Source organism: Eublepharis macularius, chromosome 2 (assembly GCF_028583425.1).
Source record: "Eublepharis macularius isolate TG4126 chromosome 2, MPM_Emac_v1.0, whole genome shotgun sequence".
NCBI lineage: Eukaryota > Metazoa > Chordata > Lepidosauria > Squamata > Eublepharidae > Eublepharis > Eublepharis macularius.
This window is the reverse complement of record NC_072791.1, coordinates 105,338,353-105,365,165: the sequence shown is the minus strand read 5'-3', so window position 1 is coordinate 105,365,165 and position 26,813 is coordinate 105,338,353. Positions and strand designations below refer to the sequence as shown.

At 40.1% G+C, this 26,813-nt stretch overlaps 1 protein-coding gene and 1 pseudogene across 1 annotated transcript in view; one reads left to right on the top strand and one right to left on the bottom strand.

Annotated features, from left to right (window-relative positions):
* Positions 1–26,813, bottom strand: part of ANO3 (anoctamin 3) — a 511,447-nt gene that overhangs the window by 85,105 nt on the left and 399,529 nt on the right. The window contains exons 8-12 of the mRNA XM_054972310.1: positions 21,460–21,591; positions 20,949–21,055; positions 18,556–18,611; positions 17,112–17,233; positions 16,222–16,356 (exon numbers count right to left, since the gene is read on the bottom strand). Of these exons, the coding sequence (XP_054828285.1) occupies positions 16,222–16,356; positions 17,112–17,233; positions 18,556–18,611; positions 20,949–21,055; positions 21,460–21,591 (552 nt within the window). The remainder of the gene's footprint in view (positions 1–16,221; positions 16,357–17,111; positions 17,234–18,555; positions 18,612–20,948; positions 21,056–21,459; positions 21,592–26,813) is intronic.
* Positions 22,393–22,467, top strand: LOC129325356 (U6 spliceosomal RNA; annotated as a pseudogene).

Genomic DNA, 26,813 nt, shown 5'->3' with positions numbered 1-26,813 from the left:
AGTAACAAGTAAAGTGAAATATTTGGGAGTCGAATTAACTGCAAAGAACATAGATCTATTCAAAAACAATTATGAAAAACTATGGACTCAGATAGAGAGAGACTTGATTAAATGGAATAGATTGAATTTGTCATGGTTGGGCAGGATTGCAGCAGTTAAGATGAATGTGTTACCAAGAGTAATGTTTTTGCTACAGACAATACCAATCATCAGAGACTCCAAACAATTTGAAAAATGGCAGAGGAAAATATCAGATTTTGTTTGGGCAGGCAAGAAGCCTCGAGTGAAAGTGAAAGTTTTACAAGATGCAAAGGAAAGAGGCGGAATGCAACTGCCCAATCTGAGACTTTATCATGATGCAATCTGCCTAGTTTGGTTGAAAGAATGGATGACATTAAAGAACAAGAAACTATTAGCCCTAGAGGGATATAAAAAAATATTTGGATGGCACGCATATTTATGGCATGACAAAGTAAAGGTCAACTCGATGTTCCTGCATCACTTTGTTCGGAGAAGTCTATACATAATCTGGAAGAAGTACAGAATTTATCTACAAGAAGGAACCCCTTTGTGGGTGGTTCCATATGAGGTGATAGACCCGAGAGCTGTTGATAATGAACAACAATGTTTAACGTATAAAGAAATAACTAAAACTGAAGCATCCAAACTTAGAATAAAGACACAAGAGGAACTATCACCTAACTACGATTGGTTCCAGTATAGACAGATCAGAGATTTATATAATTCGGACTCTGTAAAGGGAGGTATACGAATAGAGAATTCGGAACTAGAGCAGACCCTTCTTAAAGAAGATAAGAAAAGAATATCCAAGGTATACCAAGTACTGTTGAAGTGGTATACCGAGGATGAGATAGTTAAAACACAAATGGTGAAATGGGCTATAAACTTTAATAAAGAAATAACAATGGAGGCATGGGAATACTTGTGGAAAACTACAATGAAGACAACGACATGTATTAATATCAAAGAGAACATTTATAAAATGATCTATCGTTGGTACATGACACCAAAGAAGATTGCGCTAGGGAATTTGAATACTTCTAATAAATGCTGGAAATGTAAGAAGCATGAGGGCTCCCTCTATCATATGTGGTGGTCGTGTGAGGTAGCCAGGCAGTACTGGGGGGAAATAATAAGAGAAATGAGTGAAATTTTACAATTTCAAATTAATAAGAACCCAGAACTCCTGCTACTGAACTTGGGAATGGAGGGAATTCCAGCCCAACACAGGACGTTGATATTTTATATGACAGCAGCAGCTAGACTTTTGTATGCGCAAAAATGGAAAGTACAAGAAGTGCCAACTATTGAAGATTGGACTTACAAATTGCTGTATATGGCTGAAATGGACAAGATGACAAGAAAATTGAGAGATCTGGACTCAGGGCAGTTCAACACAGACTGGGAGAAGCTGAAACAATACCTGGAGAAGAAATGGGAGGTGGGAGGAAAACTGTGGCAGTTTGAGAACTACTGAAGTATTGAAGTAGAGGGGGGAGACTTTACCGGGGGGAGAAGAGATAAATGTGAATTAATAAGCAGTCAGATTAATAGATTGACATATATATAGATATATATAGGTTAACAAACAGAACATAGAGAAAATAATTAATTATAAGGACTAAATATAAGGAGCGATTAACTAACAATATTTTCTTTTTTTTCTGACAAGTTTTGTACCAAACTGAATGTCTGAAGATATAGATGGGTCAAATTGATTGACTACGTGAGGAGAGATATATAGAACTATTATAAAAAGATAGAATGAGTAATATATATAGAGAATAAGTCAAATTGTTTGATATAAACGAATGTATGATCTATATGGTTTATGATATATAGAAATACCTGAAATTGAAAAATTGGGATAAATTGTTTATCTAAGATGGAAATAAAGGCTTACAGTTTGGGCATATAATGTTAAAAATAGTTAAGGATGTACTGCTTAGAATAATGGAGAATATATATTTGTTTTAGATAGAGGAAGCTAATAAAAGTAAGGGAAAGGGGACAAAGGGTTGGAAAGATGTTGGAAGTCAACAAAAAGGGGGGGGAAAGGGAGGGGGTTAGAGATGAAAAAATTGGGGAAAATTGAATGTAAATGTGGAAATAATGGATTCTAACCCAATAAAAATTTTTCAAAAAAAAAAAAATTCACACATGACACCCAGTTTTATATTTCATTATCTAAAGCAGCCATGAACGTGCTGGGCCAGCATCTTACATTTGTTGTTACGAGGCTGTGCATGAACAAACTGAAACTTGATTTAGACAGGACAGAGGGGACACTCTTTGGGAGGGCAGTGTTTGGTTGGTGTTTCTCTACCAGCCTCTAATGATGTTAAGTTATCTTTAGTAGATGAATTTAAAAGCTTTCTTGGACCCTACCCCCAGAATAGTCTTCTGTAACATAGTATACATAGATCTGCCTTTTGAAAATGCCTCAGAAGTTCTAATTTGAAGGTGATAACAGGCAATGTCACCACTGCCTCCTGTGTAAACTGCTCACCTTCTATGTGGCAGCAAGCCTAGGGTTGCTAGGTTCCCCTATGGGAGCGGGGAATCCTTCATTCCCACTCTGTACCCCGCCACTACTCACCTGGGCAGTGGGGGGAAAAGGTGGGGAAACAGACCTCCTGGTGGTGCTCCCAGTATAGTGCAACGATGTCACTTCTGGGAGTGACATCATTATGCAAGTCGCAGTGCTCCTGCTCTTCACAGTGGATTGCTACTCAAATTGGTCCAGTGCAAAGCACAGTAGCACTCCTGGGGCCTGCACCATTCCTGGAAGGGATGTCATTATGCTGTGCAAGGAGCATGTGCACGTAAAGTGCATGCACGAGGAAGAAAAGGAGTGCCACATCCCCTCCTGCCTTTCTAGCTTCTCATATTCTCATCTTGCCCTCTCCTTTTGCAACAATAATGAGAGGGAAAAAACTGTCTGGAAGCTTGTAACTTAACAACAGTAGGAGGAAGAAGAGAGGGAAAGGCTGGAGAGTGGGTGAGAGCTGTTCATCCCATAAGAAACTGAGAGGAGAAAGTGGCATGTGCAACCATAGGCTCAGTCTTGGCACTGCTCCTCATCAGCCCAACCTCTTGCTCAGCCTCCTGAAGTATCTCACTGCCCTCTGCCTGCTGTGGGAGATCTACTGCACTGAGCATTTGCCACCTATGTCTTTGCCGATATCTGCCATCTTTCCACATCGCCTCAATCCAGTGCCCCCCTCCCAATACACCATACAAAGTAAATTTCTACTTGTGAGTCACCATGCCAAAATGTTTGGGAACCACTGCTCTAAGGCTTCAAGATAAGATAGGGGACTGGAGTAGAGCTGCATGTGTTTTAGAAAGGAGAGGCTGAGGGCCAAGCTACAAGTGACGAATGACACTTGAACAACAAGTGTATTTCTCCCTGTTCACTTGCCCTCCACTCAATCCACTTGCTGTTCAAGTGTCATTTGTCACTTGTAGCTTGGCCCTGTGACAGATTCTCAGGATGTTTTATAGGCTCTGTGCACCATGAAACATGTTGTGTTGAGAAGGACATTTGCCCATCTCCCTCATCAAACTGACTGACAGATTTAATTTTCAAATTTGTCTAAGGAGAAATAAGGAGAAATTGATCTGAACAGCAGCAGTATTTTGCTTTTTATTTTGTTTCTATGTGATGTTTCACTTGGAAGTCCCAGAATCTCCAAATATTATATAATGTGTCTGCCAGTCTTTTGATGGAGATGGGACATTGAACCCATAACATTCATATATTGAAGTAATTTGACCCTACCTCCGTGCAGCCCAGGCTGTGGAGGAGGGGGTCGGCCATTGCTCTCCTGGCAGGAGGGAGAGCAGGCTTTTTCCCGGGCATCCGGGTACTGGGTGCGGTGGGCGGAGCCAGGAGCCGTTTCGGTGGCTCTGCCCATGCAGCACCAGTTGCTTTTAAGAGCTTGGCCCACCCTCCTAACCCTGTTTTTGGTGTAGGTTTTGACCGGTTGCTGTTTTCAGAGCCCGGTAGGAATTTTTCCTCTTGTCCTAATTGGCTTTGGATGGGGGGGGGGGGGGTTCACCTACCTTACACCATGGCTTGTATGCAGGAATTGGCTTAGGATGGTGCCTGTTAGGGCATTCTGGTGGGATAGAGTTGGGCTTTAGGCAGCGGGCCGGTGAGCACCCTTGGCGCTTCCCTATGTGTGAGGAAGACGGGCCTGCTAGGAGCGGCTGGTACTGCTTGTGACGGCTGCCAGCGCATGTGGGCAGGCTGCCTAGGTTGACCCCATGTGCAAGTCCTGCCTCACTGCTGTACGGCTGAGGATGGGGAGCTTGGAAGGGGGAACCAATTTGCCTGGCTGTCCAGGTATCCTAGCCATCTATAGGAATGGCTAGCACCCGGGGCTTCGGGGCTGGCCCAGGCAGGTCAAGGCGGGGTTCTGAGAATGACCACGTGGCTTGACCTGTACCACTTTAACCTTGCCACAGTTTTGATTAATGTTAATGTTGAGGTTAATTTAATAAAGTGGCCCTTAGATCCAACATCGTTGTCTGTCTCTTCATTCCCACTAGGGGAGCAATGGTATTGATTACTAATTTGTCTGTTGACTTAACTCAGTTTTGGTTCTTGACAAGTCATTAATGACATGGGCCTTTCTGATCTAAAGGGTCACTTCTCCCTACGTGTCAAATTAGGTACTTGAACCTATTGCTACTGATGGTAGCCCTGTTCCTTCAAGCATGGTCCCCTGTGACTTGAACTTGCTCATTACTATGGTAGTCTCTACAGTGTGCCCTGATCCAGACAGCCCAATCTTGTCAGATTTTGGAAGGCAAGCAGGTTTGGTCCAGGTGAGTATTTGGACTGGGGGACAACTAAGAAAGGCCAGGGTTGCTATGCAGAGGTTCAAACTACCTCTGAATATTTCTTGCCTTGAAAACCCCAGAAGTGCTCACTATAAGTCAGCTGTGACTGGACAGCAGCACACACAAACAGACACTCTACACTGTGTAAAGTTTGCTGATGGAGGTCTGTAGAATGTCCTGCCCTCTTTGCTGTATTTGTTCAAACTCTGTAGGTAGTAGTGTTTCAACAACCACTTCCATGCTGATTTTGTGAATTTGACTGTGACTTAAGGCAATACTGAACTTTGGTTCTTGGATGTAGAATTACTGTATAGTTTTTGTTTCTGTGTAAATCTTTAGTCCTATTTTGTACTGTGTTTTAACTTTTATATTGTTGGATGTTTGTAATGAATCAAGAAATAATTTGTTTTGGACTTCCGGGATGGAGTAGTGAAAAGCACAGCAGCTGAGTTATGAGCTCTCTGCCGTGAGCTTCCTGGTTCCTTGGGACTCGAGAATTCAGGCCCCCAAGTCCCCCCCCATGGAGAGGGGGGCAGGCTGGAACAAGGTGGAGGAGCTCAAGGGGACTGGCAACTCCTGGGAAGCCCCCACGCCAGTTCCAAAAGCAAGGACCATGGGAGTAGCCAATATGGCTACGAAGCTACAAAAGCCGAAGGTCCAACAAGCAAAAATGAATTGAAGCAAAAACAAAGTGGATTCCTGATAAGACAAATAAAAGCAACTGGAAGACAGAGCACTGCAACTCTACAAGACTTCCCATTAAGTAAGAAGACTGTTTCATGACTATACGAGGGCTAATTAGCTTGATTGCAAGGTAGTTAGTTGCCTGGGCGAAGGCTGGGAGGAGGGAGGAAGGCACAGAAGATTGATTGCAAAGAAAACTCTCTCAGCAGCTGGCTGGAGATGGAAGCAATAAATCCTTTGAAAATATAAATAAAAGTGAAGCTTTCTACCACTTCGTTGAGAGTTTGGACTTGTAAGTAACTTTGAAATGGCTTTCCTAGAAGGAGTATTTTCCAACTTGCAAAAAAATTGCTAAATTGATGACTGAATTAATAATTAAAGCAGATATGATATCTGGAGTGGAAATGGATAAAAACACTATAAAAGATGATAAGGCAGAAGAAATCTCTAAAGGGGCAGACCTAGCTGAAAGAAAACTAGAACGGAATGAGGAAAAGTTTAGCCTGCAAAATGGAGGTACACATCAGTACGTCTCTGCAAAAAGACAAGGCGTAAACAAGGAAGAGGAGGGGCAGCGAAGTAAACCCATGAAGAAGAAGCCCAGTGTACCATTTCTGAATGAGCAGAAAAGAATGCAACGTATTTTAAACAAGAAGAATAAACAGAGACTTAACACTATTTTTACCAACCCCTTCCAGAACTGGTTAGAAGATAAGAAGAGTTGTCTTTGGGGGTGCAGATGGGAAAAAGACTTGATGTAACATTTTACAGGGAGGAAAAAGAAAAAATGAGAACGAAATCCAGATTGTGATCCAATAATTTAGGCTTAACCTTTTATATCTATCTGTCGCTCTAACCTGTTATACTGTTAAGGGATAAGAGAGGGGGACCGAGGAGCTTTTTGTTTTCTCTTTTTATTTCTTGTTTGAAAGGGAGAAAGAGGGAGAAATATAGATTATGATTTAGACGCCCTCTCTGTGCTTAATGATATGTAATGCAGACTTATTGAAAGTTTAGATGTTCTGTAACATGTTAGATTTTGTATATTCATAGCTAATGGATTAGTGATAATGTGATAATTGGGTCTTTGGAATTCCTTAATCCTTCCTAGACTTTAGCTATTTTCTTTAGAATATAATCTAGTGTTTAAACCAAATACTTACCTGTTCCTCCCAGTTTTACTACTATGAAAATTCAAATATATAAATGTAGATGGCTTGAATAAAATAGATAAAAGACCTACCCTCTCTAGAATATATAAATAAGTGTTTAAGCCAAATACTTATTTGGTCTTCACAACCTCACAATTATGAAAATTCCAGTTTATAAGTGAAGAGGGCTGGGTTAAAATAGAGGAGAGAATGGGGGAAAACTGGTATAAAAATGTTCCTTTTTCCTATTTTGAAATATAATAAGAATCATTTATCTTTCTGCTTAAATTCTCTACTTTTCTATTTTTATCTTCTACTCCTGGAATAATTAAGGGATTAACAATTTTGTTTAAAATGTAAGGGATTGGAAATGTGATTTATGCATAACATATATAAAGGAAAGAATTATTAGAAATGAATTAAGAAATAGAGTAAAGTGGATAAGAAAGCATAGAATGTAAATAATGATTGCAGAGATTAAAAGGGAAACTTGAAGGTAGAAGGGGCGTTAACTGGGTATGTAATATCTTGCTGTAATTATGGATGGAGGGATATTTGTCTTGTACACGAATCTGCTATTGAAACCTTTTTGTCTTGTTGTAACCCCTTTCCCCACTATAAAATCCAATAAAAAATATTTAAAAAAAAGAAAGAAATAATTTGTTTCAGTAAATAAACGTACAGGACTTCTGATAAAGATGGCAGAGTAATCAGAAGCAACTCTGTGCCACTCCTATCTCTTCTTCATGGTATACATGGATATGGACCTGTTTTTCTTTAATGCATGGATAATTTGCCTTTATTTACTATTTTGTATTTTCTCTGGCTATCAACTTGAGATAAGTGGGCTTATAATTTTCAACTATGAGCTGTAAGTGGAAAGATACAAAGATGGCCCCTTCTTTCTGTCCTGGAGCTGTCGTGAAAGCTTAGGAAGAAGTAATTGCTCTGTTGAAAAATATGGGTGCTCAGCTGGAAAAACAATCTGAACAACTAGAACAACAATCTGAGTAACTAAAACAACTTTCTGCTAAAGATTGATAAGTCAATTCAATTAAGGAGTTGACTGAAGCTATCAGTATACAGTATATGAGTTCAACAAATGAAAATTAAAATTGCTAACTTGGAAGACTGAACAATGGTTTATGAGACAGCTGCCTTGGCTTCACATAATGTTTTCTCTCACTAAATCTCTCATATAAAGACTTATATCAGGCATCTAAATATTCGTGTTCTTGGATTATCAGAAGAGTCTGGAAAGATAGGATAGAAGAGGCTGATTGTGTCAGGTTCAGAATGCTTCCCTATGTATTGTAACCAAAGAGACTCCATTTTAATTCTTTTAGGGTTCTGAGTGCTTTCTTCACAGGTGCCAAGATGTTCCCTAGCAGCTATCTCTCAGAAGAGGAATGTTTTGGCTACAGCTTTTCCAGCCCTGGGAAACTTTCACTGTCTCAGCTTCAAAGGGATTGTTTTGAGAACTGTGGGGGGAGGCTGGGCCTACTGAGTCTTGATACTTTGTACTGTATTCTTTGCCTCTCATTCGTAACAATACATGTGTACCAACCCAGATATTGCATCTGGGCCCGTGGACTATAATGGTTGCATTTTTCAGTAAATCTTTTGAAAACAACGGACTCTTGTCTGATTGCAGAAGTTAGTCTGGATACAACTATTATTTAGCCACAGTTCTGACAGATTGAACTCATGGAGACATTACTTTGTGAGGTTCTGCAGCTTCCTGCTGATTGCCAGTTGCAGATTGAACAAGCTTACAGGATTCCTCATGTGCCAGGCAGTGTAAACAAACCATTCCTTACAATTGCCCAGTTTCTATGAGTGGAGATGAGAGATCACCTGTTACATTTGGCAGGAGAGAAACTTATATTGGGGCCCTAATAAAGGGTATATCATGTTTTACCAGATTATACTAAAGAAGTGTAAATATTACATCACCAATTCACAAAAGCAAATGCTCTTGCAAGAGAGTAGAAACTGCAATACTACATAAAGTGTTCTGCCATCTTTCGAGTCCAGTACCAAGATCAAATTAAGAAATTTTACAAAGCTAAGTTGACAGATGCTTACTTTATCAGTTTTAAAAAATAAAGTGTTTGTGCTGACTTGTCTGAAGAAATGTTAAAAATTTTATGAATCTAGAAACAAGCAGTCTTCCCTCAACCATCCCTGCTCCCCCTCCTTAGTTTTCTTTCTGTGTTTTGAATTTGGGATCTGGGCATAACACCAGCTAGAGATAACAATTTGTCTTTTTGTTATGTGTGGGCATGCATGCACATGTCTACCCCCTCTTTCTCTAAGGATCTCTAAGCTTTAGACAGACATATGGTCCATATATATAAAGAGAGGAGTGATTGGTATTGTGAAGATCTCTGGAATTTTATCCAGGAGCAAAGATTTTTTTCTTTGTTTTTCTTTTCTTTCCTCCCCCCCCCCCCCTTCGCTTTTGGTATAAGGTGGAAATTATTGTGCCAAGCACTTGCTGGCTAATTTACAGAATTATGGCTCTACTTATTTTGTTTAAATTGCCATTTTTCCTCTGTGTACTTTTTTGCTATTTTTACTTATAATAAGGTTCTATATGTGATATTCTGCATTTATTTAGTGATAAGGGAAGAGAGCTTTATTGGTTGGATATACTATTGTATGGATTTATGATCAACATGATATGTTCAACATGCTATCATGGAATGTTAAGGGCATGAGAAATGCTACTAAATGCAAAAGGTTATCTCCAAAATGAAAAATTTTAATTTTGGCATGGTCCTTCTACAAGAAACTCATATAATGGCAAATTATAATTGATAAATGATAAGGGTGTGGCTATATTAATACATTAACATGTCCCTTTTCTGTTCAAGAAGTAATAACAGACCTAAATGGTCAATTTATTATTCTGGTAGTGAAAAGTTTTGATTGAAAAGTTAAGGTTATGATTAATATATATGGTCCAAATGTGGATTCTTGAGATATGTTTCATCAATGTTTCAGTAACTTGATGGATCTTTCATATGATTAATTGTTAGTGGAGGGAGATTTTAATGAAATACTAACAGTGCAATCCTAAGAAGAGTTACTCCAGTCTAAGCCCACTGAAATCAATGGGCTTAGACTGGGGTAACTCTGCTTAGGATTGCACTGTAAATGCAGCTTTAGATTGGAGCACACCCCCATATAAGGAATGTTCATTGGTGAGGTCTACACTTAAATCATATATAGCTGATTGATCCTTGATGTATGTTACACCCAAAGGACAGAGACTATACCTTTATTTCTTCTGTACATTATAAATGTTTTTGATTAGATTATGTTCTTGTTTCAGCAGTGTTGATGCCTCAGATTAGAGCATGTGATATAGATGTAATTATTATTTCTGATCATGCTCTATTTCATTTATTCTTCAATTTTCTTGTTAGGTTAGAACACCAAGCTTATGGTGTTTTAACATCTCTCTGTTCAATGGTGAAATGTTTAAAATGTAGATGACAGCTGAATTTGCAGAGTATTTTAATATTAACCAAGGAGCTGCAAATACTTGTGATATTGAATGGAAAACTTGTAAAGCTTTTATTAGAGAGACGATTATTGCATATGTATCTTACAAGAAGAAGCTTAGGAAAGAAATGAAAATGAAAAATAATTTGAAATACGTGTTAACTCAATTTGCTACATCTCCCAGTCCAGATTTCTACTGAGAGTAGCAGAAAGTTAAATATGAGTTGAATATGAATCTGCCCATCAGTTCTTTATGAATGCAAGTCTACTGTTCTGATATATTTGCTTTTTTTTAAAAAAAACTACAACTCATCAAGCACCACTAGAGGGAAGACTCACTTTACCTAAGCAGCAGCTCTTTAAATAACTCCAAGAAATGAATAGTATTGATGCAGAAATTGTATTTTTTCCTAACCTACATAAATCACTGAATATAAAGAATAAAAAATATTCTCACAGAATAGGAAATATCAAAGTATGACTAGAATTAGGTAAGAAAAAATCATAACTGGTAGGTATATTGTGTAAAATGGGAGATGCTGAAGCTCAAGCCTAGTTTGAGGTTGCCCTCACTGGAAACCAAAATCTTGTTTTGGGAGCTTGCTGTGTTTATCCAATGTTGAAAGGAAAGCACTGTGCACACTCAGAGAGATATATCACATCAGGGCTTTTTTTCTGGAAAAAGAGGTGGTGGAACTCAGTGGGTTGCCCTCGGAGAAAATGGTCGCATGACTGGAGGCCCCACCACCTGATCTCCAGACAGAGGGGAGTTTAGATTGCCCTCAATGCCACAGCACGGGGAGCAATCCAAACTCCCCTCTGTCTGGAGATCAGGGGGCAGGGCCACCAGCCATATGACCATTTTCAAGAGGTTCCGGAACTCCGTTCCACCACGTTCCAGCTGAAAAAAAGCCCTGCTTCATATGTCTTCAGACCTGGTTATTGTGCCTATTAATACATTTGCTTTTCTGTGTAATCAGATATATTCTTCTTTTTGTGGAGCATGAAGTGTGGATGAGTGCATCAGACATTTTTATTGTGATTAAATGTCTCCCCACTATGGAAATGAATGAAAAGGATGAACACCACTGACAGTTCGCAAACAATCCATGAAGCTATAATCCACAGTCTGCCTCTTTTGTAATTATCTGCATTATAGACTTTGCAACCAAGTAGTTGTTTCAGGAAGTGGCTTTTATATTGAGTTCATTAAATTAATAGCCAGGCCTAGAAGGAATGTCTGTTGTCCAACTGACACAATGGCCGATTCCAGACGACTAACCTTAAGTCGCCTCATGCCGCCCTCTTCCGGATCGCGATGGGGAAAATGCGAAATATCGCGTTTCCTCGCGCGAGTTTTGCGCGTCGTCGCGCAAAACTCGCGCGAGGAAACGCGATATTTCGCATTTTCCCCGTCGCGATCCGGAAGAGGGCGGCATGAGGCGACTTAAGGTTAGTCGTCTGGAATCGGCCAATGTCCTGTCACATTATTGTATTCTTCAATTAAGTGGCTGATGGGGGTTAAAGAAGTGCAATTAATGTACTCTGCAGAGGGACTCTGCACTTGTGCAATGCAACGGCTGCAGAATATACAATCAATCCATCCTTTATGAATTGTAGCCACCTGTTTCTGACATGGCTCTTCTTAATATAGCAAGAGGCTTTGCAAATGTTATCAAGATGATCCTTGAATTACACAATGTTAAGAAAGAATGCCTTTTTACACATTTGCTTATTTATATATACAGTTTACATGATTCTATTTTCTCTCTCTAGAACAGATAAATAACACTGAATAGATAATCATATACTGCTTTTTTGCTGGATAAGTTTAGAACAGAACAGGCAACATATAAATTAATTATTACACTTCTATACTGCCTTTTCTCTACCATGGAACTTAGACATCTGAGGACATATCCCATCTAGACACTGAACAAACCAAGCACAAGAAATTCATTATGCCTGGGCTACTTTATCATGCATTCTGTAACTACACCCAAGTCCCACTAACTAACAAAAGGTGAATCAAGGTAAAAGTGATTTATAAGGAACTTCTGTGCTAGCATATGGCCTTGGCATTTAAGTAAACAGGGTGCAACTTGGATCAGATTATTTTCTCTTTGTAGGGTTGCCAGCTCTAGCATGAGAAATTTCTGGAGATTTGGGAGGGGAGGCTGGAACCTGATGAAGGAAGGGTGGGACCTCAGCAGATTATAGTGCCATTGAGTCCATCCTCCAAAGCCAATATTTTCTCCAGGGGAACTGATTTCTGTGCCCTGGAGATAAGTTCTGGGAGATTCCCAGTCGCTACTGGAGGTTGGCAATCCTATCTCTTTGTGGTCTGTGGAGAGGTGTGTCTGAAATTTTTACATGGATGAGGTATTTCCTCCACTATGGAAGGGATGGAAAAAGTGAATGCTACTGTCAGGATCACAAGTCACATTGTGCAAAAGCTGATTTGTAACACTTGCTAGATTAAAGCAGAGTTTTATGCAAGCTAGAGAAGTTAAATTTTGGTTTAGAAATCTAGAGAATGAATATTTTGTAGTGATTTCAGTGTCAAAATAAGATTAGAAAGACTTGTGCTTAAATTCCTTATGCATCTTGAGTGCCCTTGGGCTAGCCAGTATATTCTCCTTCACAGGGTGGTTGTAAGGATGAAGGAGATATCAGTTATGTTGCCCTGTGCTCCTTGGAGGAAGAGTATGATAAAAATCTAATAAATAATTTTACAGTATCTAGCTTATGTTGAATTGCATGAACAAATTTAAGATGTACTTTTCACATGTATAATTTACAGCAGAATAAAGAAAAGTTTTATATCTACTTCATAGTCTTAAACTTTGATCATTATACATTAAGTGTTTGCTTTATTGCTCTTAACATACTTTTAAGAATACAATCCAAATAATCCCATAGTTTTATGGAAGTACACACTGGAGGAAATTTAGAGTTGCCACTGAAAAAGGTATCTCTGTTGTGAGTTCTCCCAAATAATGTGTAGTGTCATTTGCCTTGTGTTGCAATGTTACCACGCTGGCCAGTGCCCAGATATCATTGGCCAACTGGCCTAAAGAAAAATGTCCCATACCTTTAATAAATGCTTAAGGAGATGCTGTTATTTATGATGATTTATGATACCAGATGATGTTATTTACTTCCATGTCATGAAAAGCTTCAGCTGCTCATTTCCATACATAAAACTGCTATTAAAGGGATAGAACATTTTTATTTGGGCTTACTGGCAACCCTACTAATGATAGATGTGCACAAAGTGATTGTCTCATCCTAAAACAGTATAGATGAGTGGGCAAAATGGCGGTGCTTTTGCTCACAGCAGTCCATTTTGTTCTATAGCATAGCTTTTTTATTACTAAGGCTCAGAAAGTGACAATTTTAATGTCAAATAGAACAGCCCAATTTATTATTCAAAATTTAGCAGGTTACGTGCATTTGTGAAATGGTGGAATTCTGGTAATTGCCAAAAGCCTGTTAGAGCTTTGATTACAGTAATAAAGAAGTGGCAATATATACTAAACTACTGAAAGATAAAAAATACACAGTATTTGGACAAATGTTAAAAAGTTTCATTTTAAGCAATAATGGCTGCAAAGTAACAGCAGCTTGAAAAGTCAGTATCATATTCAGCTTTGTAGTCTCTTCTCATGGATTAACATCCTTCATGGAGGAGCTACAACAAATACATATATAAAGATAGGAGTGTCACTCTATTTGGTAAAGTTTATATTTTGTGCTCTTAGAATTAGGCAGGAAGATGTTAAAAATATCACTGAGGTTAAGCATTAGAGGACTCTGGACTGTTGATTCCATTTCTTTCACCGAGGGGCCCTGGAGCACGCAGGCGTTCTGATTTTGAAACAGGAACAAGAACAGGAAATAAAGATGTGCTTCACCGATAGAAGTTTGAATTGGTAGAAACTGCTTATTTTACAACTCTCTCAAAGTGAATAGGGCCTCCCTTGGCATGTTGGTAGAACTGATAGGAGGAGCCCAATCTTCAGAGATCCGGTATATATAGTGGTTAGAGAGTCAGACTAGGATCTGGGAGTCTCAGGTTTTAATCTGCACTAATGGTGTGCACCAAAAAGAAAAAAAGAAATCTGGATCTGGGTTTCAGTTTTTTTAAAAAAATCTGGGTCATATTCTCTGATCCGGGTTAGAGAATCCCAGATTTAAGTAGCCATTTATTCCTTGTGAGGAATAATGCCGAGGGGCTGGACTCGGCCCACTAAATGTAGGTGGAACACACTCCTGAATGCCACTTAAAGACCCCCTCCAATTTCAAGAGAATTGGATCCTGTGGTATTGGACCCTGAACAAATGGTCCCCAGCCAATCTCCATTGTTTCCTATGGAAACAATGAAGATTGAAGAATCTCCGGCTTGTTGGTGAGCCATGGAGTTTAAAGGGAGCCTGGCGGTGGCAAGCTAGGGATCTTTTGAAGCTTGGGAGGTGAGAGAGGCAAAATGTGATGGGAACCTATTCTGCCTGCCTTCCTTTCATGCCTCATCAGCCCTGCACTGCTGTCTTGTATCAGCTGTGCAGAGCTCAGTTCCATGCCTCCTTTAAAGGGCCCTACCCTCTCACAGCCACAGCAAGCTAGGTCTTGTTTGTAGCTTGAACAGAAGGGTAGAGGCAGAATGGGATGGGAATCCACTCTGCCTGCCCTCCTCCCCTGCCCTTCCAGCCCCACACTGCTCTCCTGCAGCAGTGGTGTTGGGCTCAGCTCGGCTCCATGCCTGCCCTCTCATCATAGTGGTGGCAGTTTAAAGGGCTTAAAGGGCCCTGCTCTTTCTCCTCTGTAGCAAGCTAGGGCTCATCTGGAGCTGCGGGGGGCAGAATGGGATGGGACCCAGCAGTGTGGGGCTTGGCCTCATGCCGGCCTGCTTGCTCACTGCTTTGGCTGCCAGTTGCCCATGGGGCTGCCTGAGGCAGCTCTGTGGTGTAGCTGAATAATCCAGCCCAGCAGAGTTCAGCCCCCAGATCTGATCCAGAGGTCAACCCAGGGAACCAGCAAAACCTGATTATGACAAATCAGCATAAATCCCCCTTTAAAAGACGGTTTCAGAAGCTGGATTGAACACCCCTAATCTGCACTCTACCATGGAAAATTGCTAGGTGATCTTGGGCCAGTCTGTCTCTCTTAGCCAAACCTACTTCATATTGTTGCTGTTATAAACTACTCTGGGTCACCAGTGGGGAAAAAATGCTTTCAATATCTCCTTACCTCAGCTCCCCACCCCCACCCCTAGGTTGTCATTCCTCCATGTCACCAGAGGGCTTTTTTAAAAATAGCAATTGTTATACAGGTATAGAGCAATAATTTTATAATCAGGGCTCCTAGACTTACCTGAAGGCTAGATTTTCGCTTAGGGCAGAGGACACAACCACCACCCCTTTTCTCCTCTTTGCCACCACAATGGCATGATGGGAGCCTCCTCTGCAGGGACCATTTCCCACATCCTTTGCTGCCATGGTGGTGTACTGGGGCCTCCAGGGTGGTCTCCTGTGATGTCTAATTGCAGGTTTCTCTGGAGAGCCTGGGGGTGGGGTTACCTGGGAAGACCAGAGGGACTCTGGAGAAAGCTAGATGTAATGTCTGGCATGTGTTCTTTACTGTGTTGGGTGACAGAATTTTGCCTGGGAACTGCAGTTTTAAAAGACGGAGCCATGTAAGATCGCTGGGGGGAAAGAAGGATTCTCTTACTGCCCTCTGTTGCCTCTGATAGCTACTCAGCCCCTCCCCCATTCCGCTCTGGCTGCTAGTATTGCTGAAACAATGTTTTGTTTAGCAATCTCAATGGGAAGAGCTCTCTCTGCACCCCACCCCAGATTAGAATTTCTAGCATGTTCAAGATCCAATTTACCTATTTCATTTTGATAGTGCTTGACAGCTGGTTATTCCTATGAAATAATAGTTTACAAGAATTATGCTGTGCCATGGTTTTCTACAACAGGATACTGTAGTACCTCTTACCTTACTTGACTAGAATCCATGGTAAATAATCCATAAAGGAAAACAAACAGTCCAACAAGTGCCGCTGGAATAAGCATCCCAGTATACCAACCCAACCAAGCAAAATAGAGACCAATTTTCTCTCCAAAATATCTCCTGCATAAACAAAGAAAAGTACCATTTGCTTAAATATTCAAGTCAATGATTAAGCCTCTCTTGGCAGCAGTACATGCATAAGAAGAAATTGTCACTACTTTTCACATAGTTATTTTGTTTCTTTAGAAGTAGCTGTGATATTTCACCCCAACATACAACAGTTGTGCTACTGATTTCATTCTAGTCAATCATAGCTAGAAGCCTGGAAATTCTGCTTGCTTCATCAGGCAGGAAAGAAACTGGTCTAGAAAGAAGCATTGCTAATACAGGCCTTCTCGCTGTCTATGCATTATCTAAAAATGACAGGCAGAATCCCTGTGTTGGGGCCCTATGTTGGAACCCAGTATGAATGCATGACAACCACATGACTTGATAACAGAAAATATATTCTGGGACACATTGATACTGACAACAAATAAAGAGGCAGACTTCAAACAGTTCTAGAAAAGAAAACATTTTATTTGCTGAACAGTGCAACCCTGTTTAGAGTTATCCCCAATCTAAACTCACAGATTTAAATCAATACAGAGTAACAGCATAGGATTGCATTGAAAATTGCCTAATGTGTTTTAAGTAGCACACAGTTAATTAGAGGAAATATTCCAAAGAGTAGAAATAAAACAATATACTACAAAACTGAAAATTAAGGATTACTTATTTCTCTAAATAATTTATGTAAAACAATTGCCCAATCACTGCTAAATAACATTGCCTCAATAACACAGGAATAAACCAAGTAATATATTTTGAGGTACCTGATCAAATCCAAAGGTTGATATTTATACCACATTCCCCACCGTGCCCACCGTTCATATAAAAGATGTCGATGATTCTGAGCTCCGTGAGTTTTGATGGGATGCCTGCTCTTGTGACTTCCCTGGAATATACCAAGAAATTAAAAAGCAGAATGTTATAGTGCTTATAAAAAGAAAAGGTGTTAAAAAGAAGTTATTTGAATAAAAGTATTAAAGAGGACTTTACTGATTTTACAGCACAGAACAGCTGGTGAACAGGGAGTGAAAATGCGATCTTGAGTTTAGCTGATGTATAAATTGGTCTGCTTAAATTCCTGTAGTTTGCAGTTGGAAATACTTTGCAGGTGTTAATTATTAATATGAATTTATATAGTACATTTACTGTAAAAAGTTATGCAGTAATTATCTAACTAATTTTCACAATAATTCCCATGGCTACAAGTAAATAGTTGAGATGGAAGAAGAGCATGCTTAAGGTTATCTCATGGACTGGCATTTGAACCTAATGCTGTAGTGCCATACACACTTACTTTTGTGTAAATTCAATTGAAATTGGTTGAATTTACTTCAGAGTAATTGTAGGTAGGATTCTGCTGTAACATATATCCTTCTGTTAACAATGCTCTTCTTATACATGTTATCATTGTCATATCAAATTATACTCAGCTGTTTTCCACAGTAGCAGTCATATTATATGTTATCATTGGCAGGAAAGTTTTATTATAGGTATATGATTTTCCATAGTCCCACCATTTTGGTTTGCTCAGTGGCTTGAAGGTACCAAAAGCCAACCAGTGTCCACTGTTACTTGCTGCCTGTTTTCCTGAGAAAACATTTACTTCTGTGACCCCTTTTAAATTACTGCCTGTTATCCTGAGATTGCAAGCAGTTGACTGCCACTATTCTCCATTTGTAATTCTGCCATGCCTTCTTAGGAGTTACAAGCACCAACCTTTCTTGTTACACTTCTGTTTGCCTTACCTTCCTTGGGGTGCCAAATGAAAACCATACTTGCTGTGAAGTTCTCTTTAGTCTAGATTTCTCCTCTGTATCACTGCCTATCTTCTGGGGATGTAAAATGTTTCCCTATGTCCTCTACTATGCAAAAATCCTCTTGGGATACAAATGTCTCTCCACATTTCATAGTAATTGAATGAGTAGCTTTCTAGCTGCTGCAATTCTCATTTTAATTTTTTAAATTTATTTTTTAATTGCCTACAAAACTGAGATCTTTTCTCCCAAGTGTCTGAAATTTGGCAGGGAAGATAATATAAACGAGAAAAAATATCACTGGAAATTCCATCCAACTTTTACAGAAATCAAAGAAATAATAGCCAGAAATGTTAAGTACATGGGAGAAAATTTGTTTCATATATGGACTTCAAGAGGCTAAATTAATCTTACAATGGACATATCATACTTAAAGCACTGCTACTTAAACTACCTCATGGGGTGGAAATGCAGCTTCATATGTTCCATTGCTGAGTAATCTATTGATGCCTAAACAGAAAAGAAGATAACAATTTGGTTATGCAAAAAAGAAATGATTCTGAATTAGTCTACAAACAGTTCAGTCCTAAACAGAGGAACACCCTTCTAAACCGTGTTTAAGACTGCACTGAAAAATCTGTTCTAGATTTATCCATGGCAGTGTTCTTTGAATTTTATGAAAGAAGGAAAGCTTTATCCCACTTAACCTGATTATGGACAACTAAGCCTGGGTTGTGAAATTAAGCCATACCCTTCTGAAGATATTTGTCTGTGGACTTTAACTTCTACAACCATCTCTCTGTGTACCCTTTATTTAACACAGAGTTGAATTCAATGTTGCCCAGTTAGAGAAAGTAGATCTTTCTTGGACGGAAGAACACCTCCCTCCAATGCAATTTCTGCCATTGAAAAGAAGGACTAGATCCAACCAATCATCTTTTTTTCTGATACAGCATGGTAACTGTCTTTCTTGACCATTATCACATATCTGAGCACTGTGGTCTTTTGTAGGGTTAAGTAGAATTCTCTTAATTCTTCTTTGTTAAATTTCCCCCTGAAATTCAGCAATTCTTTTCTATTCCTCTTTTTAGGAATTTGTATCAGTTTCAAATCAATTCCTCATGAAGAGGAAGATTCAATTTTTAATCTCTAAGAAGTAATGTATTTATTTATATATATACTATGAGCATATTTGAAAAATTAAGATCAAGGTGAACCATTAAACAAATAATTAAACACAAGCCAGGGCATGCCTGGGTATGTCCTTGCAGCATTGGACTGCTTTTACCTTTGGTATCATATTGCAGTGGCACAACAACAGGCTGGTAACAAAATTTATATTATCACCTGGTTAAAAAACCTTCAAAGATAAATTAATGAGAAACTAAAGAGAATTCCTCTTTTGGCAGAGGAAAGGAGAATAAAGGAACCAACTGCTGTATCTAAAAAAGAAAATTTTGGAAAATGAAATTCCACCCCCTGTAACAACTCCTAGTCTTTTGTCTGAAACTTTTCAAATCTCATTAAACTGCAACAAGCAGTGAAATGAGTCATGTCTCAAAGCTTTTGATAGTAACTTATGAGCAAAATACCAGATACAAAGGACAACCTCAAGTAGCCTTTATCTGCTTGGTGGGAAATGTTGGCTTGGTTTAAATCTGTTAGTATAACATGTAATTTTAAAAAGGTTTTCAGTTTGGCACAATTAGAAACAAACAAACAAAAAATAGGCATGGATAAGATGTCCCCAGTTCCAATTTTTCTACTGGTTCATGTATTGACTCTGGTTTGCATTCTGCTTTGTCTGCCTATTGGCTTAACTTCAGAGAATGTCTATCTAAATTAATTTAAGAATTGGCGCATGTACAGTTTACTCATCTTTCACTTTGAATCTTTCCTTCCTCTATTACTGATATATGCATGATTACATATGCAACCTGATCAAAACGCTGAGCAAAAAGGAATCTTGATAAATTGCATTATTGCATCAGGATTGCTATTTTCATTGCAGTTTAATATAGGCAACAAGTGTATGCCTGTTCAGTGATTAAATAATAGCACAAAAAAGAATACTGATGCCTTTGCGTGATTGCCTGAAGACTGCTTTTTGCCTGTTTGTTTTAATCAATACACATATACACTTTTGTGTGCTGGCAATCTGTAAGGGGGAAGAAAAGATGTGATTTGAAAACTGCAGCAAATTTCACAGCCAGCAGCCTAAACAGTAAAAAACAATAAGAAACAGAAGAATGGTGGATTGTGAGAATATCAGTGCAACATCACAAATAATATGAGGAATTAGGACCCTCAGTATTCATGGGGAGAATTTTGTAAGCATCCGTTAATACGACATCTAATTTCCTAATATATAATATCATTTTTGGTTGCATCCTATGAGCCACATATGTTGTGGATCTTTCCTGCTTTTCTCTTTCTCCAGCTGTGTCTTCTGAAATCTGATGCTTGAGGTGATGGATATCTCGTGGATAAGATTCCACAGGGCACAAAGGGGCTGCAATGAAAGGGAAGGAAGTGGATAAAACTAGCTCACTTCTCTCTCAGCATCAGCTTTTGGATGATTTGGTGTCTAAATTGAGAAAAGGAACAAGGGCAGGGGAGAGATCTGTGACATCGAGTTCTATTGCACTCACAGGTCATAGGAATCGGATCCGCCCGATACATACATACATACATACGTATACGTATATGTATATACATATACATATATCGAATGTATATATCTAATGAATACTGTACTGAAGTTATTCACTGAGTATTTGAGTGGCTGGATTCAAGATGACATCAACAACAAGTTTAACACCCAAAATAAATGTTAGGAATTTGTACCCATTTTTGATTTGCCATCTTCATACTTTGTTCTCTGAAGCATATGGTGTACTATCCTACTTCTTGTAGAGTTGCTGAAGAAACTGTCTTTGTTGTTGATTGTAAAACTGGAGAAGAAGTTCATAATGTTAATTAGCACTGAAAGCAGCCATCTCAGTACTAACATATACAATATTTTTTACAATGAATGAAATGATTTTAACACTTTCAATATAAGCTTTGACATCTTTGATATTTTTATAATTCACTGTCAAAGATCCATGTTTCAGTGGACTACTCCATGCAGTTCATTATTAACTATAGTGCATTGCATTGTAACATCTCCTAAGGAATTAAATGCTGTTTTGTCAGTTGAAGATATTGCTGAATATAGACTCTTTTTCTAGAAGGCAGAGCATATAGAGTACAAACTTCACTCAGTTTTGACATCCGCCATCTGTGTTATGTCATCTGCTGAAGAAAAATGAAATACTCATATGAGTGACTAACTAGTTTTTTCTGTGTCACTTACTGATGTATGCGTGCTCGACTGAAGGGAGCTGTGTAGCAATCTGTTTCTTCCAGGTCAGGGAGTGCTTCTTTGTCAAGTTTCATTGGATTTCGGGGCAACCAGCTTTTCAATTCCCTCATATTCCTCTGCAAACTGGAAAAATTGCACTTAAATGTCATTTTATTATTCTCAGGCACACATTTTGGTCTGTATAGCCTGTCTTTCATTGTATGCTATATAGTGCTGGAATGAATACAAGAAGGACTGGGCTGGTGGAAAAGAAAATGCTACAGAATATTCTCTAAATCACTCTATTTGAAAAGGTTTGTAAAAGTAGCCACATGTATCTTTCATTGCCGCTGCCACCATGCCTCCAGTAAAAAAAAAAAAAGCAAGAAAACAGCTATCAAGAATGGATTTAGGAGCTTATTTTAAGGGTTGCTTAAACCTATATAACCTATATAACAAGAGCTAAACCCCATAATAGCTGTTTCTATCAGTATTGGTCATGAATTAGGGATAGGCTGGGGAAGATGTTTGATAAGGGGAAGGGGGAACAAAAATTGAAATAAGAGAAAAGTTCAGGAATTTAGTTATGCTTGATCAGTTTTATTTGCTGATTCCATGAGAGAGAAAACATCTGATAAAAGACAGTGTCACACTAAAATTGCAGAACAATTTAACAATCCAAGAAGCCATTGAAAGGAGAAGTTTTACACTGCAATCCTGCAGGGGGAATATGTGCTCAGGTTGCTAGCCAGCTGCTTCACCAGCATACATCAGAGATACAAGGTTGATAGGAACTCACTGTGTGTGCTCACAATGGGTCTGTACTGGCAGAGCCCTGTGTTGTCCTCCCCCCCCCCCCCCGTGTTCAATGTCCGTAATAGCAGCCCTGCTATAATGGACATTTATCATTCCTTTAGTAACCAATTACAAATAACAGGGTGCCCGCTTCGGAACGATACAGAGAAGATTAGCATGGCCCCTGCGCAAGGATGACGCAAATAACAGGTTTTTTGTTTGTTTGTTTGTTTTATTAATTTAATGTTATGGTAGTCTTCCTAAAACATTTTTTTTTAAAAAAAACCCTAAATTTGTTTCATACTACTCAAGGGACTAGGAATGGGGTCAGAAAAATTCAAGAGCTCTGACTTGAACCTTCTTTAATGACATTCCTTGGTGGCAATTTAGTATTCCTCATACTAATGAGTTTGCTTGAGAAAGAAAGAAAATATCACCATTCAGCAAAAAGTTTTTTTTATTAGTCTAACATTTGGTAAAAATGAGAAGTTTTTATATTCAAATTTCCTCTGAACCTTGATCCAGAATAGAGGTGGGCACAGTCTGGAAAACAGATCTAAATTATTGTTGAAGGCTTTCACAGTCTAAATTAGATACGGTCTGGCCTAGTTCGTGGTTCGCAAACACGTAGTTTGGGGGACTCACCTTTTTCATGAATTTTGGTCCGTTTGGGCCAGTCCAATCCAGACATCATGGCATTGATCTATTAATTCTCTAGGCATTGGAGGGATGTCCACAGACCTTTTTCAGCCCTTAAAAACTTACTAGGCAGCTCTGCCTGCCAAGCAGAGAGCTCCCATTCTGCTCTATGGAGCAAGGAGCAAGAATGAATTCCCTAGGCAACAGAGGGGTGGACATTCTGCAGCCAACCTTAGCCCTCAAAACCTTGATAGGCAGCTCTGTCTGCCAAGCAGAGAGCACCCATTCTGCAAGGGAGGGGTGAATGTTCTGCAGCCAATGTTAGCCCTCAATGTTTTGATAGGCAGCTCTGCCTGCCAAGCAGAGAGCTCCCATTCTACAAGGGAGGAGTGGACATTTTGCAGTCAATCATAGCCCTCAAAATCTTGATAAGCAGCTCTGCCTGCCAAGCAGAGAGCTCTCATTCTGCAAGGGAGGGGAGGACATTCTGCAGCCAATCTTAGCCCTCAAAACCTTAATAGGGCAGCTCTGCCTGCCAACCAGAGAGCTCCCATTCTGTTCTATGGAGCAAGGAGCAAAACTTAATTCCCAAGGCAACAGAGAGGTGGATGTTCTGCAGTCAATGCTAGCCCTCAAAATCTTGATAGGCAGCTCTGCCTGCCAAGCAGAGAGCTCCCATTCTTCTCTAAGTGAGTAAGGAGCAAGAATGAATTCCCTAGGCAATGTCTGGGATGGTGTCTGTGTGGTGAGTGAGGAGGCTACTCCCCCACCCTTTTCCTGTTTGATTTTGCCTCACTGCAACTTTTTGGTTCTGCTAGCCAATGCAAGTCAATTGGCATTTGCAACTCCAGTATCTACTGGAAGTTTCCTGGGGTGGCTGCTTTGGGCATCTGTAACTTGGATATCCAAAATGCAATATTGACCAAACTTGGATAGTGGCTGAAGGAGAAGCTGCTGAAGATTTTCTGTGAGGTTCGGTTCTCTGGGTGTGGGGAAGAACCAGGGCTGCTGGAAATGGCAGACCATGGACCTATGAACCGGTCCGCAAACCGGGCTGGATGATCAAAAATTCGTGGTCTGTGGTCCATGAAAATTGACAGACCATGGTCCACTGGTCTGTGGGGTTTTCCTGGTATGTGTCCACCTCTAATCCAGAGATATGAATGTATAGATGTCTTCCATTAAAGATATATTTCTATTAAAAATAAACAAGGTTTGAAGTGAGAGAAATGGCTGAATTAGGCTGCACCCAGGATGCAAAAAGAGCATAAACAAACAATAAAGTTGTTCCTACATTATAAACTGCAATGGCTAGGGGTGCCAATCTCCAGATAGGCCCTGGAGTTCTCCCAGAATTATAATTTATCTCCTCCAGATGACACATTTCCCTGGAAGAAATGTCAGTTTCAGAAAGTGGACTCTATGGAATCATATCCTTACTGAGCTCCCTCCCCTCTCCAAACAGCTTTCCCCAGTCACTGCCCCCAAATCTGCATGAATTTGCCAATCCATGAATTTTCCACCATTAGCAAAGGCATACTCTTCAAACAGTCTGGCCAATAGAAGGTCACAGGGAAAGACTGGAGCTTGATTTGAGGAAAGTGCTAATTTCTTTGCAGGTGTGTGGTAGTTCCCGAATAGGAAGTAGTTGTAACTCAGAATTTTCCTTTTTAGGAAGCACAAGCAGGGACCTACAAGGAACTTTCAGGGAGGGGCATCCCATTCCCCTTACCTTTGCTTTTCTTCTTCTCCCCCACTTTTCTTTGTTTCTCCCGCCATCCGATCTCTGTCAGTCTCTCTCCTTTCTTTCTCCCCACCCCTTCATCCTCCCCTCTCTTTCTTTCCCCCCTTCTCTGTCCCTCCCCCCAGTGTCTGCTACCATGGTTCAGGTATGTACTCTGCACACTTCCAGCACCACTGTCTTCGATGCTGATTGGACAGCGACAACTCCCATGCCCCTGCTCCCACCTGCCTCCAGTGTTGCTGCTTCAGCAGGACATGGGGGAGGAGCATCACCTCCTCACCATATAGATGGCTAGGGAATTCCATGCATCCTTGCACACCCATCACAAGTGTTGTCACCTTGTCCAGGGCCGATTCCAGACGGCCCTCCCCATCGCGAAACGTCGTGCGTTGTCGCACATCGTCGCGCAGAAAACGCGAAATATCGCGTTTTCTCGCGCGAGTTTTGCGTGACGTCACGCAAAACTCACGCAAGGAAACGCGATGTTTCACGTTTTCTGCACGATGACGCGTGACGACGCGTGACGTTTCACGATGGGAAGGGCCGTCTGGAATCGGCCCTGGGGAGAGCCAGTTAGTCCAACATTCCTCCCCTGCCTGCTTCAAGTTTTGGTGCTGCTGTACATGGGTAACATTGCTGATTCAACAACTAGGAGGACTGACAGGTTCCTCTTCTCCTTCCCTACCCCTCTCCAGTTTTGATGCCTCAGCAGCTGAGGTGGGCAGAGAGCAGCAGGTTTTGCTCCTTCTCCCCCACCCTCTTCCTCTTTGCATGCCCCCTGCCTTTGAAGTAGAGTTGTATATTCTTGTTTAGGCAACTATTCTATGTTTGTTTCTTTGTTTTGTAAACCCTTCCCCTAATGCTAATTTTAGGATTAGGTTTTGTTTTCTAAACCCTTCTAGGATTGTAGAAAAATATCATTTCTCTCTCCATGACTCTGATGCACAGATTTAAGTATCCACCATTGGGGCCATATTGAGAATTAGTTATACTGATTATAAAATAAAGGAGATCTAATTGTTAGCTAATATTGTTTAAAGGCGTGCATAACCCTCCCCCCTGAGTCAGCAGCAAGAGAGATAGAAGTCCTGGAGCTTTATTTGAGGCAACTGCTAAGTTTTTTTAAGGCTCAAGCTAAAGAAAAAGTACCAACCAAGCATTTGCAGCAGCAGTACGGAGCATAAAGTTAAACAAGAAGTCTCAAGCGAGTACTTTGCACTGCCACTTTATTTTCTTTCCTGGGCACTAAGAATGGGCTCCCAGTACTGTTTTGGGATTCAGGTTCAGTTTCTTCCAGGATTCCAGTATGAGAGGGGGGGGGAGACTTTTGAATGGAGGAAAGCTGGAATTGCTGCTTTTCATTCAAATGACACCAAAACTTCAGGGGAGTTAGTGCTGCCTGTCCACCTCCCCCCTCCAGTGCCAAGCAAATTGGACAAAGACTTTGAATTCTATGGGTCCCTAGACAAGGTGCCCCTCCAGCTATCCTACTTGCAGAGCTGTGAACTAGGAGGAAAAATGGCCCCAGAAAAGGACCCTGCCCCAACGAAGGAGAGAGAGAAGGAGAAGGAGCCAGCTAGAACTGCAGCTCTGCCATTATACCCTAAGGGGGGATTAGGGGAGGGTTGGAGTGCTGTTTTTCAATCTTTTTTTTTTATAAAAATTTTTATTGGATTAGACACATATAAAATTTATTACAATCACATTCCCTTAAATTTTCCAATTCTAACCCCCTCCCTTTCCCCCCCTTTTGTTGACTTCCAACAGTTTTCCAACCCCTTGTCTATTCTCCCTCTACTCATTTCAAACTTACTGTACTTATTATAATATACTTTCAAACTCTTCTAAGCTTTTCTATAGTAACATACAGCAGAACCACAAGTGACAAAAGGCACAGATTGGACACTTGTCAGCTTCCCTCAAGTTTTGATGGGAAATGTAGGCAGCTTGGCGGAATGTTGGACAAGTGACAGTTGAAAAGTCCATTGGACAGCAGTCAGAGAGTGAAGCTGCGAGACCAGGATGCCTACATTTCCCATCAAAACTTGAGGGAAGCAGACAAGTGTCCAATCTGTGCCTTTTGTCACTTGTGGTTCTGCTCATAGTGCTATCTCTAATTTCCTTCCCAAATGGGTAAAAGTATGACAATCTTAACTTATCTTTTTCAATAATAGTAATAATAATCATT